The following is a 20,801-nucleotide window of genomic DNA, read 5'->3' as shown; positions in this document are numbered from 1 at the left end:
TATCCTCAGTCCGGACGCCAGAGGTGTTTTATCCTCAGACACTCAGGTTTTGTCTTCTCCTATCTTGAAATAACAAGGATCTATTTTCCAGCATCTGTTTCAGAATACAGACTGTGCAAGTTTCCTGAAAGAGATAATATGAGGTAGAAATGGTCAGAAAGAGGAAGGAATGGTAGCTTGGAACATAATGACAGGGGGTGTATGTGTAATTTTCTTTGATTTCCATAATTACAGTCTTAATTGAGCAAAAGCTTGTCGTTCTCGAATGCTATGTTTATCCTCGTCCTCGAGGCCTGTGACTGCGCAAGAGGAAGAATAGCAGAGAGCTGAAAGTGATAGCACCAGAAATAACTTGACGTGTGATTATTTAGCAACAAGAATGACTGAAGGTTGACTCATCCTCTCTCTTTATGTGAGTACACTTCGGCTGCCGTGCTGTTTGGGTTTCAACGCACCTGACTTTTTGAACACTTGAGGTCAAGATTGATTTTTTTTGGAGAGCTGTTGGCTTTTTCATTTCTTTGACAAAGAATGGCCTTATGGGCCCGTTTTGTAAAGGTACAGTTATTGTTTTGAGAGTTTCGTATGCAAGATTTTAACTTTTGGTGTGCATCTCTTATCAGTTACCGGACATACAAGTCTTATCCTTTGGAATTAGTGCAATCAATTACTTATGAACGTCGCTCTTTTATGCAGAACAAGGACTTAAATTAGAGTAGGTTTACTCCAGACAATGACATTGGCATGTTTGCTGTTTCAAGATTTAAGTTTTCCTTTTAAAATCGACTTTGGGAGGAGCTATATATGTGGGGAAATGACAACTAATGTATGCAAGCTGATGGATTATTACCGTCAGTGAGTGTAATTATGTATCCGGCCTGAACAGGTTTTTTTTTGGGTTGAACACCAACGCATGTCCGCCCTCAAAATGGCATGTAAATAACTTAAGCTCTTTAGAAGCTTTCAAACCATTATTTAGTGGTGAATGCATCCATAAAGCTGCTTTAATCGATAGTGTGGAAACAATAGGCAAGGGGTCGCTCGTAGCGATGAATCTGAAGCTCCCCACGGCTTTACAGCGCTTTATAGTGAGTTTCAGCTCATTGTTTGGTGTCTAGTCTATAATTCTGCTGTTCTGATTCACTGTCACCGCTCTCATAGCGCTGCTTCTGGCTGTAGTAGGCAGCTGTTTTCAGAGGAAAAGCTCTAGAAACCCACTGTCCACTACCTGCTCGGCACCAAACGGCTGCCGCGGAGTATCTGTCAGCTAAAACAGACCGATGCTTCCTTCAGGAGTCGGTGGAGAACAAAACGAAGCTAAAAGAGAGGGAATATTGGCGTTTGATTCATCAGGTGGAAACAAACACAGCAAAAGGTTATTCCAGGTTCATTAATGTCTCAATATTTGCTTTGATCTGTTATTTCAGTGTTTTTAGCTGTGCTAGCGCCGGGGCTCTGTGGGTGGTCATTCAGTCCACCACCTTTGGTCCTTTTGGCTGAAATATCTTAACAGCTATTGGATGGATTGTCATGAAATTTGGTAAAGACATTCAGGGTGAATCGTTATAACTTTGGCCATCCCTTAACTTTTCATTTAGCACAGTCCTCAGGTCAGAAGTTTAATTTGTCCGGTACTTTGGCTTATGACGAAATGTCTGCAAAGCTAGAGACATTGCCATCTGTACTTGGTGTTTATTGCTAATTAGCAATTGTTGGGGTGCTAACACAATAAACTAAGCTGCCAAACATAAACATGTTAACATTCTCATTGTGAGCGTGCTAGCATGGTGACTGACTGCTGTGTCTAAGTGCGGCCTCACAGGGCTGCTAGCATGGCTGTAGACTCTTAGTCTCGTTGTAGAGCAGATATTTCCATAAATTATCCTGGTTTTCATTAATTCCCTTAAACTTTTTTGAAATTGTCTACATAGAGTGGAAAGTTTTTTTTTTTTTTTTTAATCAACCCATGTTCTGTTTTGCTTCAGAAAAATCTTCCTCACCTTCCTTAAAGATGGGAAGTCTTTGCTTTTAACCACTTGGATGTAGCTGGAAGTGTTTTCCTCCTCTGACCTTGTGACTTGTCTAGATAGAGTGCCACCCTCCTGACAGGGAACTCATGAAGTAGAGGACAAAATCCTTTCATTCCTCTAAGTTCCTACCCTCCTTGCCGGGATAATTGAAAGGCTTTGAGGCAGGCTGTCCAGCGGGCTCACGCGGGACATCAAAGGGAAACAAACCTTCGGACAGCGCAAGCCAGGGTCAATAAAGCGGCCAACGCTGCCAAACGGTAGTGAACATCGGCGCTGAGGCGTCTGACCTCCTCACCTGGCCCGCGTCTCCTCCGCAGTCGGCACAGCAGCTTCTCCTCCAAAGCTTCAAAGGCATTTCCTAACGAGGTCCAGACTCAGAGCTGAGGCGACAAGTAGCCACCGCTTGCTCTGCAGTTATGCCGACACACGCTTGTGCTCAGTCACACACGTCATGTACACATTAACGATTGTCTGTTTGTAGCAGCACAGACCAGTTATGCCGACACACACTTGCGCTCGGTCACACACGTCATGTACACATTAACGATTGTCTGTTCGTGGCAGCACAGACACATACAGTAACCTGTCTAGTTAAAAAGGGACTTCGGTTGTCTTTTTCTTTTGGTTGTCGCACAAAGATGCTCCTGAAAGAGACAGCTGTGCACAACCATGTCGATCATCCACATGCTGCTGCACAAACAGTTCCAGTTTTCATGCTGCTGAGCCCAATCTGGCGCTCTGAATAAAAATATCCCAGTTTGTCTCCAGGCTTTTTCCCTCCATTAAAGCTATACCCTCAGCTTTTATTAGAGGAAAAACAAGCCTTTTGAATATTCAGCGCAGCGGGTTTGCAACGTTTACAGCCCTCTCTTAGCTTTTCATGCTGTTGAGACACAAGTTACAAAACCTGAGCTTTGTGTTGTTTTTTGTTTTTGTTTTGTTTTTTGCTTTTTGTTTATTGCAGTGGGAACTGTGAACTGTCGCACCACATCCGTTCAAGACTTTAGTGTTTTGTTTTTTTTTTTTTTCTTAAATTGGTCAGTTCATATGGCAAACAAATGGGTCTAGACACACTGCGTGGCACTTAGGCCTGCATGGATGTTTTCACAATAACAGTGCTGATCGTTTGACTCAATACCGGAATAATTATTTTTGATCCTGATTTTATTTATTTATTTATTTATTTTTTAACTTTTGCAACGTCTCAGATTTTCACTTGTCCCTAGGTTTTTACATGCAGTATTTCCGGAAACAAGTGGCAACCACCTCACCTTGAATTCAGGTGCAGCTTTAAACTTGGCACTGAATCTGTGCTAATTTGTCATCATGTGATTTAAAGCTGAAGTCTGAGGTGACAGTGATCCATCGGCAAAATTCTGACTCAGGAGAAGTGTTTTATTTAACAGGTGGTAGTCCAGTGTTTTGCCTTTTTTACATTTTAGGAGTCTTTTGAGAAAAGTTTTGTTTGTTTATTTTTTTTCCACTTGAGTTAGCTGCCTCTGTATTTTTACTTTATTTTGGTCACATGACAGGTCTATATCAGGACTATTTGGGTACAAAGTATAATTTCTAGGGAAGAAATTAGTAATTTGAGGAGATTTTTTCCCCTCTCCCCTGTAACTCAGCGGGCTCTGTGATTTGTACGGTTTTTAACCATGTAAAACGAGAAAGCATGATATACTGTATGACTACGTTTGATTACTTGCGGAGCCAGAACTGCAACACTGTTAGTCTGCATCGTATTTTATTAGTCTTGCATATCGAGTCTCTCGAATCACAATAAATCATTTGGGCGGGCTTTTCTTTTTAAACACAGGCGCACACCTCCCTGTGAGGAGGAACCTGACCCGAGTCACTGTAAATCACTCACTGTCAACTGAAAGCTATACGTGCGTGTTTAATGTTTGTGTAACAGCTGAGGAGGAACAAAACAAGTTGTTCTGGTTTGTGTCGGCTCATGTCGTCGCCCTGTTATTTTTGCTTTACTTCTTCGGGAAAGCTTGTGAGCCCTACTTGGATCAGATCAACTTATAAATATGTTTTTTCTGTTCGGTATGGTGTGAGTTATGGTGAGTCATAAGGTCTTTTTCTCGTCTTTATTCAGACTAAACGGAAAAGATCCTATGGTAAAGCGTTGGATTACTCTAAAAGGTCGTAAGGGCAGACTGATAATTTGGTTTCCCCCGTGAACGCATTGAAACCAGCCACTTTCTGAGCTGAATGATGCCTTCGAGACACCAGAAAGCAGCAATAAATACTACTGTGATACTACAGTAAATAAGCAATGCTGCTGAGTTATTTGATGCTACACTTGACTGGGACAACTACAAGGCTTTGGCTTCTGGCACCAGTGTTGTCAGCCAGTTTACGTCCACGGTATTTTAGTTAGGCACACGTTGGACTGTTTAGTCCAACGTGTGGACTAAACTAGTGATGAATTGCCAAGTGTTTGCAGATTTCGGCCTCTCATAAGAGAAGATTTGCTGCATTTCTCTGTCGTTTCTTTGTGAACTGAATATTTGGGGGTTTGGGGGTTAACCAGCTAATATGATTAAATCAAAAACAAGGAAAACAGTGTGACTCATTGTATGGTTGCAGCCAATAATTTTTTTTATTATTTATTTATTAATCTGATGATTACTGGGCCCCAAACTCTTATTTTAGAAATATGTGAAACAGAGAAAAGCATCAATTTCTCTCATGTACGAGGCTGGAAACAGGGAATATTGGTGATTTTTGGTTGATTTATTTACTGAAATGATTACTTGATTTTTTTCAAAATGTGTCTTTCAGCTCTGAATTATTGTGCATATGTTATCCATTATCAGTATGATTAATCTGTAACCTAACGTCCATTTTCACTGTTACATAGCTAAATGTGTTATCTTGCTTCTCCTCAAGATAAACGTGATCAACACTTCCTTTTTATTTTGAAATCTCATCTCTAGCAGTCCTAAATGAGGCGTCCTCAGCTCAGCTTGGTTAAGATTTGGTGATTTTTGGCTTTTCGTTTACTCTGTTTTCACCTTCAGCTGCTGAGGGCTGAAGGGAAATGCTGCTGTGTTGGTTAATAAGTAACCGAGTATGAAAAGGCTTTTCCATTACCTTCTATTGTCTGGCTCATTAGCTGTTTTTCAGCCGCGAGTTGAAGGTTGGACCGGCTGAAGAGTGACCAGAGGTTGTTAACCATATTAGCTCGCCAGGCGTTTCACCTGGAGGCCCAGCGGAGGGGCCAGTTCGACCCAAACAGCCTTAAAGTACTGTTTCCTCTTATAGGACACAGATCGTTTGCCTGTCATCTGAGGAAGTCGTCTAATCTTAGCCGTGAAACTTATCCCTCCCGTTCAGGGGACTCGCCGGGTATAGGCTCGTTGTTGGGGGGGCTTCTGGACTCAGTTGTGTGTTTGCTACCTGCGTGCAGTGGGAGGAAGTTAGAATGAGAGTTACAGGTAAGCTGCATGAAATGATTGTTAGAATAGAACATCTCCCTGTTGTGGTTTTGATGATGGTTAACATGTAACAACCTAAGAGGATATGTGACCTCGTAGCTGCTGGCGTATGTGTGCGGTAGGTGCGACTATGCATCAAATCCCGCAGGCGCTGACCTGCAGCATTACTCTGTTCAAGACGCCACAATAACACCTCGATCCTCACATGATTCCGAGGACAAAAACTTCTGAAAAACAAGATTTGTTGGAATCAGTTCTTCCAAAAATCCGTTGGATACTAGGTCCAGAAATGTAATGTGATAGGCCTCCATGCTAGTTTTAAACCAGGACCTTTCATGTGACATTTAAATCTCAAAAAAAGTTTACTTTCAAGTGAGTGCACCCGGTTTTTATTTTGCAACAGGCTGAAACCTCAGGTTTTTCCTGAGGGTATTCATAGAAATGCTGAAATATTAGCAAGTCTCTGTCAACAGAGTAATAAATTAGGAGTAAAACTTTGAGTTCCTCAGTATGTTGATCATTAACTGAATGTCAAGTCGCTGTGCAGTAGAAAGGCGAGAGAGAAGAAAGGAAAGAGTCCAGAACAGTCCTTTAAAACCTTGGCAGGAGAGGAAGGTTTATTTTGTTTAAGCTTGATTTAATTTTTTTTTTTTTTTTTGTAACTCTGAAAATGCAAACAGAGAGAGGTGCAGACCACCGCGAGCTTCAGTGCAAGAAGATCAAACTTCAAACTTGTCATGGAGGTTTCCACAGTCTGATTATTAGAATCACTCATGTGGCTGATAGGTCATCATAGATACTGTACGAAAACAACATTACCATCATCATTTAAAAAAAAAAAAAAAAAGTGTTTATAAAATAAAATAAAAGAAATATTAATGGCCATAAATATAAAACTTACAATATTACGAAAAAAAATTTGTTTCGTTTTAGCTGATCAATAATTTTGATGGACCAGCTTTATTTTAATATTTCCTCCTCCTGCTAGCTTGTGATAAAGGAAAGTCAATAGTGGAAAATGTATTCAAAGTACAAAAGCATAATGTTTTGGTCTTGCAACCATCATCTGTCAGCGTCTTACAGTCTGTGATGATGGTTATGATGAAGGACAGAACCCAAGCTGGTGGGTTTTTTTTTTTTTCTTCTTCTTCTTCTTCTTCGCCCCGTGATATAGCTGAGGATTTCCTGCTCCTTCCCTCAGGTTTGCGTTCTGGCAACCACACCTGTAACTGGAGGTTAAAACCTTTTGTCACAAATGTAAGAAAATACGAATTTGTATATAATTCTACATTGTGCCATTACTGGACATTCTTTCAAATGTCAACGAATAGTTTTACTTCTTAAAAATCAGTCAGAGTCAACTTGTTCAGCGAAGACCATCATTAAAATGTGTGTTTTGGACACGAGTCGGGGATACCAGCTCCTTCAAACAGTAGTTTACCAATGTACAGCCGTATTCAGATGCACTGTTGTAAACAGGGGCCCCCGACATTCACATCATGATTGATCTACCTGTGGCTTAAGGTGCTTCCTGAGATCAGATTTTGTTGGTTGAGCTATAATTACCAGAAGCGAATACAAACATTGCTGAGATCATTAGCTACTTACTGTAATGTAGGTGTTGGTTAAAATGAAACTTGCCATAAATAATTATTTCCAACTGATTCTTTAGTCAAAGTCTTTTTTTTCTCTTTTATTTTGACCCTTCTACATTCACTCCTTCCAACTTTTCAAAGGTTTTGGATACTTTTCGCCCTGAAGAAACAGCGTCTTCTTCCTCTTTCGTTCTCTTAAGCAGCAGTTTTTTTTTTTTTCTGCAAATGACCCTAATGACAGATGTGAAATGCAGTTCAGAGGCGTGTTTTCTGACACCATAATGAATATTTTAATAATCTATTTTTGTTGTGTGATGTATTGTAGCTGATTTTAAATGTGAGTGAGAGCATCTCAGAGGAGGAGGAGGAGGAGGGAGTTCGGACTTTTCCGAAACATGGCTGCGGTTTATTTGGGTGTTGGAACAGTTCGGCGCGCTCCGTCATGGGCGGTTCATATCTCTCCTCCCTGTGTCAGATCTATAATAGTTCCTCGGGCTGACGGACAGTTAGGATTTAGACACATCAGCCTAAGGACATTTCTTTTTTTGGGTGTTTACTGTAAACAAGGATTTGCATGTGCTGCAGACGAGTAAGAGCTCATCTGCAAAGTAACTACTGACCTTTCAGATGTGCCCTCTGACTCATTATGTGGCCTCGGGTCCCACGTGGATCAGAAGGCTGCTGTTGATCTGCAGTCACTTGTTGCTATTCTGAAAGGTTGGTTGGTATGACGACAGGTAGAGATGTTGCTATACCATTTTAGTTGTTTTTTTTCTTTCTAAGTTTGGAACTGCTGTTTTAGTGAACAAAATATCAGCCGTAGTAAATGTAGAAGTCTTATTTTGCTAAAGACCCTTGACCCATTAAAAGACGACTAGGGAGCATAAATCTCATTTTGGGAACCACAATAATCAAGAGAACAGAGGATCAGTAATCACGTTATAAGAGGGCAGATAAATATGGCTTGACATCTTCAGAGTCTATAAAAAGGGCCTGGGCGCATTTGGCTTTGTGAAACTATCAGAGCCAACCCTGTCTGCATCTTTGCCCCTCCAGATGCTTTTAACAAATCAGTGGCCTCTCTGTGGCCCATTAAGTCGACTTTTTCCCCTCGCGTTGGCTCCTTTTTTTTTTTTTTTTTTGTTTATAAGAAGAGAATAGCTCTTTTGTTCCTGCTCATAATGTATCCATTGATAATGACCAGAACAGTTCACATAGGACCTCTATGTTCATAAATGTCAGAGGCAAACACACCTGTGAAAAAAGCAGAGGTCAGCGCCGTCAATCACATGAAGCGGGCTTCAGCTTTCACAAAGAGAGGCTTTTGTGTAACGGAACTTAAAATACATGTCGGATGGGGCCTTCTCATGTACTCGTCAAACTTCAGGAAAAATGTGCTTTTTTTTTTTTTTTTTTTTTTTGTAAAGCCGTGACTTTTGCTTTCATTTCGACGTTGTCAATTTGACTGACTGGGATCTTGGTATGGGGGGAATGAAGTACTTTTATTTTTACTGTTTGTTAATGTAATAATGCTTTATTTTTGGATAATAATGATGTTTAGAGATGAAAGGATTAGTCAGTTAATCAAAGAGTTGATATTTTCAACTTTTGGTTGGACCAAATAAAAAAAACAATTTTGTCACATTGGCCGTTTTTTCTTTATACAATTTTTTGACATTACATAGAATAATTAATTAATTAATTAATCAATTAATTGGGGAAATAAGTGTCAGATTTATTGTTACTGACAATAATGGTTAGTTGCAGCCCTATTGATGTGTTTGCAGAGCTCTGGGATAGAAAGAGCTTTCTCTAATTGCTGCTGACTTGTCTCTATGGGATTCTTGTCACTGACTTGATATGTGAGTAAATGCTTCCTTTGTGTTTTGTCTCAGTTTGCAGGTTGCATGGTAATCTGGACTTGATGCATGGCAGTTGCATGACCGCAGTAGGTCTTGTTGTGGGACTGAGAGCACGCAGCTGCAGCCATGGCTCAAACCATGCACGTGAATGGCAGTGGCTCAGGTAACAAACCCTTCGTTGCATTATTTGATTTTGCACGCTTCCATTTTCTTTTAAAGTGATTTTTTTTTTTTTGCATTTGTAATGCGCTGTTTTTTTTAAAAATTGAATTGAATTGAATTTTTTTTTTTTAGGATTTAATAGGAAATTAGTCTCGTTCTCTGTCTCGTGTGAATTTGCATTGTGAGGATCTCATAGTTACAATCTCTCAGTCACCAAAATTATGTTGGTGGTAAAAGTTGGTTGCACCAAGATGATAAAGTCTGTTTTCCCATGGTACGCTGTTAGTATCCCTACATGTCAAGTGATTCCTGGCTGCCTCATGAACAATAAGCGCTCATCCTGGCTAAATAAAACTTAGCTGGACGGGGATACAATGGGGTTAAATGTGGATTAGGTGTCCCGTTTCAGGTTCAGGTCTGGCATGTATATTTAACTGGTCCGCTTCTGCATCACATCTGTTTCTGTCTTGACAACTTACATAAGTGAAAGGTCTCCATTTTTGCAATAACAGTTTAGAGAAAGAAAGATGATTGGCAGGATTTAATTTTTAGCTGGTCATTCAGTAACATTTTCAGGCACTAAAATAGGAGTTTACATCAGTGCTCACATATTAAAGTCATTAAAAAAAACCTCTGTGTGTGTGTGTGAGAGAGTAGTGTATGACATGTATAGTTGCACTATAATCAGAATGGCGGATCAGTTATATGTAGGTGCTAAGTGATATGGGTCCAGTATTAATTAGAATAGAACATTTTTGATTACAGAAAAGAAAAGAAGACGCTCTTCAGAGTTTTGGCCCTGACTAAGACCCAGTGAGATCGAAACCAGTCAGCATTTTAAATAGCACCCCTAACTAAATAAAGGCTTTTAATATATCTCCTCTCCTTGCTCTGCCTAAGAGGGCTTCGAGCATTTACTTCAAGAGCACCTTCTTTCTTTTATGATATGTTTTGATGTGATTTTTGCATTCATTGCCATATTGTGATATGACATTGCAGATTTGTGGAAAATCAACTGGAATACTATACAGTATATACAACTCTCAACTAAGTAAAACCAAATGACTGATTTTATTAGTTTTTAAATAACCGTTTTCTTGGTATTGTTAATTTAGATAACAGCATTGGGTGAATACATGATATGATATACAGTACAAGTCAAGAGAACGTCAGTTGGCCAGGCCTAGTTGTAATTTGCCTGTTTCCATTGAGTTCAGTAAGAGTTCATTTTAATGAATATCATGAATATCAATGAATTCAAATACTAAAAGGATTTAAAAATATCTAAAGCTTGTTTTACTCTGTACTTTATGTATTTGTTCTTATATCCTTCTCACGGACATTTCACACACTTGCAAGAATGTTAAACATTAGCTTATGGTGGACAAAAAAAAAAAATTTGTCCGAACTAAGTAACTCCTCTGTAAGTCATTTCTGCAGCTGTCATGTTTTTTTTTTTTTTTTTTTTTTTTTTTCAAAACAAACTGAGGTTGTGCATTCACACAGCGCACATGGAGAGAACATTTCCACGCTTCAGTGTGAAATAAGCGCTGTCAGCCGAGGCGTAGCTCCGAACACCCACCTGCAGACGGCTAACATTCCTGGGCAGGCTAACGGGAGAGAGTGAAGTTTCTTACTTCCAAATCCCTCCAGGAATGCACAGCATGCAGGACACTTGCACACCGTCCTCGGCGCCGGTCTGCCACCAACGTGTGTACGACCCTGGGGAGGGTACCTTCTAGAGTGGAGATCTTGTTAATGAAAAAAAAAAAAGGTGGGGATTCTGTTAAAAGGGTCCAAGTGCATTTTATTCTTAGTTTTTACAGAATATAAAAAAAAGCTGAGGAATGCTATGCTAATGGTGCTAAACACCCCCCCCCCCTCTCCAACTGTAAAAATAGCTTCTCTGCAGTGTTGGCAGTTAACATGCCAAAGTGGTCACCTGCTGCACAGAAAGAATTTCAGGAATATGGCGATATTTAACCTTTAGTGTAGGGATGCTCCAGGGTAGGACCCAGGGCTGAAAACTGGTTAATATTCACTCTAAATAATTAAGCTGTTGATCCACTGAGATGGCCTGGTCATTAATTACCTGAGTCTGAAATGTTGGGTCTTTTCAAGCCAAAATATCACCAGCTGCGAAGGCTTTAGTTTTGCTTGCAGTATCCAGTTCTGTTACACTTCACTGATTCTGCACACGTACCCCCCCGGCCTGTGAAATGTGTGTATAATGTCGTCTGTGCCTCTGGACTAGCTTTGTCAAGTCTGAGAAAATAACCCAAATTATAAAGTCAGGGTTATTTAGGCTTCAAACTTTTTTTTTTTTTTTCTTTTAAAAAAAATAAATAAATCATTTTTAGAAGGTCTGTGATACAAGGTGTTGAAAAACTGGAATTGAGTTGCATTACGGGAATAGTAGGATCCAGTGTTTCTGAACCTTGGCCCATATTACAGACTGAACATTGGAATATTTCAGCCTTGACCATATTTTTTTCCTCTACTCTCTTACAATTCCCTTTTAAGAGTACCTCTTAAAAGTAGAAAAACTGAAATATTACATTTATATGCAGCTAAATAATGATGATCATCAGAAATCTACACATACGATGCAGCTGCATTCATATAGACCTCCAAAAACCCACGACTGACTCCTTGAGAGCTAATTCCAAATCCGGTTTCTTATTGATTTGGGTTATTGGTCCACTAACCATTGTAAGTACCCAAAACTAAAAATGAAAGTCAGGCCCTATTCACACCTGGAATTAACACGAGTCTTAGCTGATCCTATCATAAGTGGGCTGCTCTAAGCCTCCCAAGGCCCATTGGGGACGCTCAGACCACATTCGGAGGTGGTCTGTGCCGCATATCGCCTCATTGTTCGAGCCGTGCGTACGCGAATGTGTCTCGAGCCACAATGAAGGACCAACTACTCTACCTATGTCTCTAGCGTAAGCGGATGTTCGTACCCATTCGCACACCAGCGGCGTCATATTTAAATGTGACAACAGGCAGCAACAACAGGGAAAATGGATTCTCGTGGATGGAGTATACACAAAACCCACTGTCTGAATATTTCGAAAAGCCCATAGAGATATACTACGGGTCTAACATCTTAGTCGATATGGTTTGCCTGGAACACGCGTAGGAGTAGACTCACTCCGTACTGCTTTGATTTCTCCTACTTCTTCTTTTACACCACCACACCAAATCCGTCTTCCCTCATGCAGTGCAGGTCTGGTTGTCTAAAATAAAAACCCTGCTGATGCTGAGTCGTGGCCCAGAGCAGACCGCGATTGGCTTTGGCCTGACTCTGAACGCCGCCGGCCTGTTGTGGACAGAAAACCCAGAGAACACCCCCCCCCCCCCCGCTGCTTATTTGAACCCACTGAAGTGGTTTTCGTTTCTGCAGCGGGGACAGACCCAGCTGCCACTTAAAATACCCCATGTTGCTTTTCAGTCACTTCCCTATTGTGTGTGTGTGTGTGTGTGTGTGTGTGTGTGTGTGTGTGTGTAGTGTCTTTGTAAAGTGAGCAGTATAATTGTTTAATTCACTGGTCCTGACCACTCTGGACTCTTACTGTCTTAATACAACAATGCGTGATGAATTAATGTAGCTTCGGTGTGTTTAAGTGTGACTGTATCCCATTGTGCAGTGATCGGTTCATTGTCAGGATTTGAAATGTGCTTCTGCAGCCACCAGGGCCGAACCGCACACGATGGGGTGATCATCTGCAGCAGTGACACTGCGAAGGAGGCAGCGTAAGAGGGCAAATTAGGCCCCCCATAGTGTGCTGTATAAAGCATTGTATTGCTTGACAGAAAATTAAAACTGGTCATCACGATGTACTTCAGTCAGTGGCTGGACAAACACAGGCAATGTGAAAGAAAATGTGTGAAAAAGAAAATATGAAGTAGTTTGAAGTTGGTACATACCTGAGTTTTGTTGTGTGGCAAGCCCCGTTTTTCATTTTGGAAAACTAGTCCTGTTTTGCTTTTTATGACTGATCCTAAAGACGCAGGGACAGTAAATATATCAATAAGCATATCAATGAAAGACGTGATTTAACCAGATTCTTAGATCAGAGCCATTAATTTGCACATGATAAAACAGACAAGCTCACAACCTTTTTGTGTGGATGTTGGCGTCAAACTTTAAAATGAGCGAGGAGATCGAAATTCATATTTGTGTTGCTGGTGGGGGGAAAACAAATTCTACTTCTGCGATTTATAACATGAAGTGCAGCAAAGGCAGGATAAAACAATCTTAACTGCAGCAGTTAAGACCTGAAAAGTAAAACTACAGGGTCAAGAATGTACTTTGACACTCAACACACAATCCTTTTTGTTTTCGTTCTAAATGGACCAGTTGGATTTATAAGCTGCATATATGTAGGTATCTTGTGCAATATTTGGATTTTGCATATTTTTAGCAAAGTTATTTTTCCCAATGTCATCTAGGTCTTGCAGCTACAGCGTGTTTTCTATTTCAAGTTGTTTAAAATACAAGCTTTTGTTGACGTGTCCTGACGTTTTAAGAAACGTGTACTGTACTTGTCGGTGTGTCGTTCTCTCGCCGGTGGTGGACTGACTGGTTTTTCCTTTAAACCCCATGCTTGTAGAATCCCTTCCTGTCCATCACTTTTAAGTCACTTACAAGCTCTTTTCGTAATTAAAGTAACAACATGCGGCCCTTTCAGCTTTGACGCGGGAAGTATTTCGTAAGACCTCCCTTCTTTTCTTCCATCTGGTTGATATTTGGCTTTAACATTTGTCGCTTGATGAGCTTCCTGCTTTCAACCAGCATCTAGTCTGAGACAGAGAGGACCAGCATTCATGCAAAAGACGGTAGGGGGGAGCGTCAGTGAGGCCGGTGGCAGACGCAGTCAACCAGCGATGGGCAGAAAACACAAAAACATTGATGCTCACACCTCAGCTCACTCATGGTCACGCTGTTTTAAATAACCACGGCAAAACCAACCTCACAGCTTTGTAAAAACCTAATGGTGTATGTGCTTCAAAGACTGACTGTGTGGAACTTTTCCCATTAAGGCAAAACACTACAGGCAAAAACACGATTTTTTCCAGGCAGTGGTCAATTTTGAGATTTGGGACTATAATGCTTCCATAACATGTTCTCTTTCAGACTAGTGGAAAGAAATGGTCCAAAATACGCACATTTAGGTGTTTATTTTGCTAAACTTTGGCTATTTGCATCTGCAGATTTCAATTACAACACATATCTTTAAAGGCCGTTTTCTCAAAATAAGTTTTTGTTTGTTTGTTTGTTTGTTTGTTTTGTTTTTTCCCATACGCTTAGACAAAAAATCTCGCTTCATTAGCCCATATATACACCAAACTTTCCAGTTTTATTCCTATCTGTATTCTGAAGGTTTTTACAGAGGGGTATGTTCATATGTCATGCATAGCCTGATTTATATAACATTTTATTCTCAAAAACGTGGCAAAAATTTTTGTTTTTTTGGTGCCTGTTGATAGTAATTCCTGATTTATGGAGTGATTTTTAAAAAGAAATCCAAAGTCCCCTCTGTAAAAACCTTTGGCTCTAATATGTCAACAAAATGAAACAATGCAAATTATGCAAATTATTGTATATTCAATTAGATAATGCCTCATTTGCACATTTAAACATAAAATTTCAAAAACTGTTATAAAAAAAATAATTATCTTAATGTAAGTAATCAACAGGGGAAGTTTCATGGTACTATCTTAGTTAAAATTTTGACCCTATTCACCTGTTGTGTCTCGCCTGAATCAATTGTTTTGTAGTTTATCAAATGTTACAGCTCTACTCACTAGAAGTAAACCTGTCTGCACACTCAGTGTCTTTGACACTGATTGTTTTTCTTGACCATCTATGACAAATGACTTACATGGGCAAGGTTTTTCAAACTGCCCCAGTGTTTGGGGAGAAAGCCCAAACATTTCCTCCAGTCTGCATCATCATGTACAGAGTTAAGTTGTTGAATTTGGCAGCAGCGCCTGGCACATTCACGTGAGTTTCCAGAAGAAGCTAATAGATCAGTCAGTGGCTCTGCTCCGTCTGTCCGGCCTCTGTTCCTTTGGAAAAGGGCAGGAATGTTCAGCTTTAATGTACTTATTGTTTCTTGTTTTGTTTCCTGGTTTGTTTTTTGTGTTTTTTTTTTTTTTTTTTTTTAATGGACGGATGTGTTTTGCTGTTAGTTGTGTTGAGCTGCTGCAGTTTGAAGCATTGACCAAACATTGGCTCTGCTTTTCTTGTGAGTAATTAGGCCCATACAGCTCACAGGCAGAGCCAGGAAATACCAGCCTGGTTTTGTGTGTGTGTGTGTGTGTGTGTGTGTGTGTGTGTGTGTCAGGCCACTAGAGTCCCCTCCACCCAAGCAGTTGCATCGTGTGCTCGGCTCTCACTCAGTGTAATGCACAAAGTGTGAGTATTTCACTTTTGTCATTCCATTCTGCAGCTGTGTGCATGAGACCAGTGCGACTGTGTAGTCTCTGTCTGCTGAGTTTGAAGGTTTGTGAGGAAAAAAATCTGTTGTTGTGCTCCACTGAGAGGTTTAGTTTTTCACTGTTGTTCATATTTTGATGAGTTTTCCGTCAAAATAAAGGGAAAGCAAGGCACGTTCAAACATGTAGTTCATTTGCTATGGTCTGAAACACTTCAGGGCTTTTACATGTTGTTTGTGGGAGCTACAGTTTCATATTTGAGAATCCACTCGCGGCAAGGTGCGGACCAGTGAACGCCTCACCGCAAATCCATCAAAAATCAAAACACGTCACACAGTTCTTCCCCAGTACACCGTGCTGTAGTCACCAAATGTTCCCAGCGTTCTCGCCTTCATTAGCAGGAGAAGTCTGGTGAGTACAGCATGGTGTGCAGGAGAAGAGCTGTGAAGCGTGTTTTAATTTTGATAGACTTGTACTGGTGAGGCAGCGTACTTTGCAGCGAGTCCAAGTCAGACCTCAGTTCATTCTCCTGCTAGCTGCTAGCAACTGTTCTGCATTCCAATAAGTACTGTAGGCCTTGTTGCTGGGTCAGACTTTATTTGTGACCCAACCCAGACTGTTTCCTCTAAAAGCTCTCAGTGTAGTTGTTTTGGTCTGCACCCAAGAATGATTCCTGTGTTCAGATCTGCCCTAATAAATCTTACCAAAGGGTGAAAACGAACCAGACGATTCTGATTCGACTGAACAAAACAATGCCAGTTCGAAAACACCCTTAGTAACGCGTGGGGCCAGCACAAGCCTCAAGAGCAGCTTTAACTTAAACACCTTTTTTCCCCAAAAGATATTCCTTCATCTGGTGTTTTGATGATGGTGGAGGAGAGCACTGTAACATTTTGATCCAAAACCTCCCATGTGTGTTCAACTGGGGTGAGATCTGGATGTCATCATTTCCACATTCATCACACAAACCAGTGACCCATTGTGTCCGGTATGGAAGCACCCCCCCTCCACTCATTTATTCAGGTTTTTCCTTTATTTGTCACCCGTCCACATGTTGTCAAACAGGACAGTTTTTACTATGAGTATGAAAATTACTTTAATCATATGCTATGGTCTCAAACCAGTTGAACACCTGTGGGGGGTTGTGTACTGGTGTGTTAGACAGCGCTCTCCACCACCATCATCAAAACACCAAATGAGGGAATATCTTTTGGAAGAACGGTGTCTCTCCCTCTGGTAGAATTATGAAGACTTTTTCTGGCGGCAAATGGTGGCCCAACACCTTACTAAGACACTTTAAGTTGGTTTTTCCATTTAATTTGTCACGCCGTCTTTATATGTGTATACAGTGTGGTGAGTGTTTCTGAGCTGCTTGATTAGTTGTAGCCGCATCAGATGAGCTGAACTGACTCAAACTCAAACTGATGTGAAAACCGATCAGTGATATTTGACAGAAATGACTGAGAACTCAGGTTGGGCCATGATTAAGTGAGTAGTCTGGTTTTCTAACTACAACTATAGAAAAATTAATAGATTAGTAAATTAAACCCAAGAGATTTCTTTTCTCTGGTTGAAAGACAAACAACTGGCAGACAGATTTAGACCAGTGGCCTAATTTATTCTGTCTCTGAGGGTGCTGAGGATGTTAAAAGGCTTTTGTCAGCTCTAAATTTAAACTTTTACAGAGCCAGTGCAAAATAAGCCAACCCTTGCTTGTATATTTTTCCCTCACGGATCTAACTACAAGACCCAAATTGGCCTTCATGGCAGTATTTTAAGAGCAAACACACAGGGAGAGTTCATGGGCCTAAAGTAACCAAAAGGATGTTGGAGAATAGATTCAGCTGGTGCAGCGTTTTGAATGGATAACTAAAAAAATCTACAAAAAAGCACACAAAATGTCTTTATTGCTCAAGTCCAGAGAAGGCCCAATGTTCGGAGGTATTTAAAGAGATTTTATGCAGAACCAATGCCTGTTAAACAGGAAGTGGCTTAAACTTGTTGCCCACCAGTGTCAGACCAGTGTGTTGGTGAATTTCACTACAAAGCATAGTGTGAATAATTAGACTGTGGCTTCTTTGGATATTAGTGTATTTGACTTAATTAAATGAGCAACTGTGTTCAGTCAACACATGGTTTCTGTTAAGAGCCTCTGGACAGGAAAGAAATGCAAGTAGCGCCTGGAAAAATGCGAGAGAGAAATTTTAACAGCCACATTTTCTTTGCAGTTGCTTTAGAGTTGATACAGAATATGCTGTTGTATTTAATGTACAGCACATGTAAGGTAATTAGATAGAAATGTTTTAATATCCCAGTTGAGAGAAGTAGATCAGGGCTGGGAAGCTCTGCGTCAAGCTCTGGATGCTATTTTAAGTTGTTGACTTGGCACTTACATAATATTTAGGGCAGTAATTAAAACTCCTCTTGGTTGGTCAATTTCTTCAACTCTTGTTGACCAAAAAAGGTAATTTTTTCGTATTTTTATATTGTGGTACATCAATTTTTAAAGGGGTTTAATGATTCAGTCTGCACACGTCGATTATGTCTGTAACAACGTTAGGCTAAAAAACAAACCGAGTATACAATGATCAGTGAGCCACACTTGGTGGCATGTTCCTTCAGTACCATGAACACACACAGTAGTTTATTTTTTACTCAATCCAACACACAGTCCTGCTGGTCCAAATGCTTACTAGAGCACCAAATGTGGATTAATTCGCCGCTGAAAATAGTCCCCAAACAAATCAACTATTTCCTCCTGTCTGAGTAACATGCGCAAAACTACAGTGCCCAGTTATTTAAGGAAAGTAGTTGGACTTTGGACTCTGATATGGTAGGGAAGTCATGAGATCGGTTGACAATTTAAAAAAAAAAAAAAAAATATATATATATATATATATATATATGTGTATATAATCAGCTGTATCTTCTAAATGAAAGTCCGTAAAACTAAATTGAAGAATATGAATCAGTTGGCCACAGACTCAGACTTTACCATCTTTACTCATATTGTTTTTTTTTATTTCTGGAGTACCACAAGAATATTTATTTAAAGATTAACATTGTTTCAGCATTTTCAGGCTTTCAGTTTTCAGAACGTGAGACCCCCGATGGTCCATGATGTTCATGAATTAGTCACCAGATTTCATATTGTCACATCTCTGTATCAAGATATACTGTGCCACAGTATATTTTTAAACACCTAGACTTCAGCTCATCACTCCTCTTTACGCAAGTGGTGGAAGAAAACCAAAGACGAGAAGACAGCTGAGTTCCAAAACCACAATTAAGGTCCAACAAGCAAAAACCTCTTGTCGGTTTCTATGTGCAGCTCAGGGACTAGAAAGAATAATGCTGATGATAAAGATAGCATTTCGGATATGCCTTCTTTAGTATGTGATAGTTCTATAGCTTCAGGATATGCAGAAATACCTAAAGGTAACACAATGTCCTGTAAACAAATGTCAACTAACATTGAGTCCACTTTAGCCTCCAAAGCTGCTAGAAAGAATAATCCTGCTGTTGAGGCTTAGCGTCAGAGAATTTATGAAAGAAATTTCAAAGATACAATTTAAGACTATTTGCCTGTTTTTCTGCCCCCTTCATAGACTGTTGAGGCAAGCAAAAACGGAAGTTTTATCTAGGTGGAGTTCCTTTTTAAAGTTCCTAGCAGGGCCTAGTCATACTGGTGGAGCTCCACATGGGAAAACTTGCTTGGGAAAGTTTCAGGGTATCACTTGATCTACAAATAATTACCTAATTTGTTGTTTGTGCGGTCTAATTTTAGACAGGGATGAATGCAGATGAAGAAGTAGTCTTGGAAAATCTGTCTGAAAAATTTTAAAAATATCACCTCACTAACATGTCTTACGATCTCCTAGTCTTGACAGTTGAGTCGTCCTGTAATTGAGGAAGGAGAGCCCTGCAGAGCCTGGCTGTGTCGGTGTGGTATAATCCCTGTCAAATTGACAATGTAACAGCTGTAGATAACTGGAGCAGACTGCCGGGCTCTTGTCAGTGTCACTGTTGGCTCCCTGTCACTGGAGCATGACCCCCTTCAGTTGTCCCGTGTTCGTGAGGTCATCGCTCAGCTGTTTGGGGTCTCTGCGGTACCAGAGGGCTGCCTGTCACTCCTCTGCGAGAGTGACATGGCCGGTCAGCGCTCAGTAACTCGTGCCAAGGGGGAGTCCTCCAAACCAGGCAGCACAAGACCGTGACTGTGCTGCCTCACAGAGATTATTTGTACCAGGAAAAAAAAACAGGGTGTGCTTCTTTTTTTTTCTTTTTTTTAAGGCAGTCCAGGAGAAAACACAGTCAGGTCTTTGTCTTAAGAGTGCACTTAGTGGAATGTTTGATGCAAAATTAAAGATTTAAAATGAAGGAAAAGAGCTTTATTTGCACACCAACTGGATAACTGCACGGATGACACAGATGTAAAAGGTGAAATCAATTTTTGATCGATAATCTAGGGCAAACAACTTATTTCGGCAGATTATTTTATTTGGTTAATCTTTTCTTTTTTTTCCGTGTAAATTGTCAGAAACTAGAGAAAAAATGCCCATTATGATTTTCCCAGCGCCCAGTGTGTCTTCAAATGTCTTGTTTTGTTCAACCAACAGTCTAAAAAACCCAATGATTTTTAGTTTACTATCGTATTTGAAAAGAGAAAAGCAGCACATCCTCACATATGAGGAGCTTGACCCAGTAAATGTTTGGCACTTTGGCTTTGATATGCACAGTAGCAAAACTATTTGTCTCAAGAACGGTCTGTTGTTATCATCAGTTCACCTCCCCTGCACTGAATAACAGGACTTTTATTTGGGTAGGGAAGCGCCTGGCTCAGAGCCTCACGGGATTGGAGGAAGCAGCTGTCCAATAGTGCGCCAGAGCAGTGCTGCGCTTAGTTTACACCAATAGTGGGATTTTTTTTTTTTTTTTTTCCCCCCCTTATGGAGAGAGGATTGAGAAAGAGTGCACAGAGTGAGGAGAAACCGCAGTTCTGTAGCCCAAACAGCCTGATCTCAGTACAGTATATGCTGTCCTCTAAGACAGCCAGCAGAGAGTGGTGAAGAGGAAAACGTAAAAATGGAGAAAGTGCTGTTGGTCTGAGGTGAGTGAAGCTTTCACAACAAGGTGGTGAGGTTTTAGCAGCAGGCTTAGCCTTGTAATTCCCTCCTCTGCTTTAGCTTGAATGGAGGGGATTGACTGGAGAAGTTGCCGGGGCTGGGCGGACTGGAAAGGAAGAGCAGGGCTGTT

At 40.5% G+C, this 20,801-nt stretch overlaps 1 protein-coding gene across 3 annotated transcripts in view; it reads left to right on the top strand.

Moving 5' to 3' along the window:
* The window catches only part of kank1a (KN motif and ankyrin repeat domains 1a), a 69,785-nt gene that overhangs the window by 30,079 nt on the left and 18,905 nt on the right, over positions 1–20,801 (top strand). For all 3 annotated transcript variants that reach the window (XM_040154239.1, XM_040154237.1, XM_040154238.1), the window contains exon 2: positions 8,970–9,099. In XM_040154239.1, the coding sequence (XP_040010173.1) occupies positions 9,063–9,099 (37 nt within the window). In that variant the 5' untranslated portion in view covers positions 8,970–9,062. The remainder of the gene's footprint in view (positions 1–8,969; positions 9,100–20,801) is intronic.

This window comes from Xiphias gladius, chromosome 19, assembly GCF_016859285.1.
Source record: "Xiphias gladius isolate SHS-SW01 ecotype Sanya breed wild chromosome 19, ASM1685928v1, whole genome shotgun sequence".
Classification (NCBI taxonomy): domain Eukaryota; kingdom Metazoa; phylum Chordata; class Actinopteri; order Istiophoriformes; family Xiphiidae; genus Xiphias; species Xiphias gladius.
The sequence above is the reverse complement of the archived record's forward strand: the minus strand, read 5'-3'. Positions and strand labels throughout refer to the sequence as shown.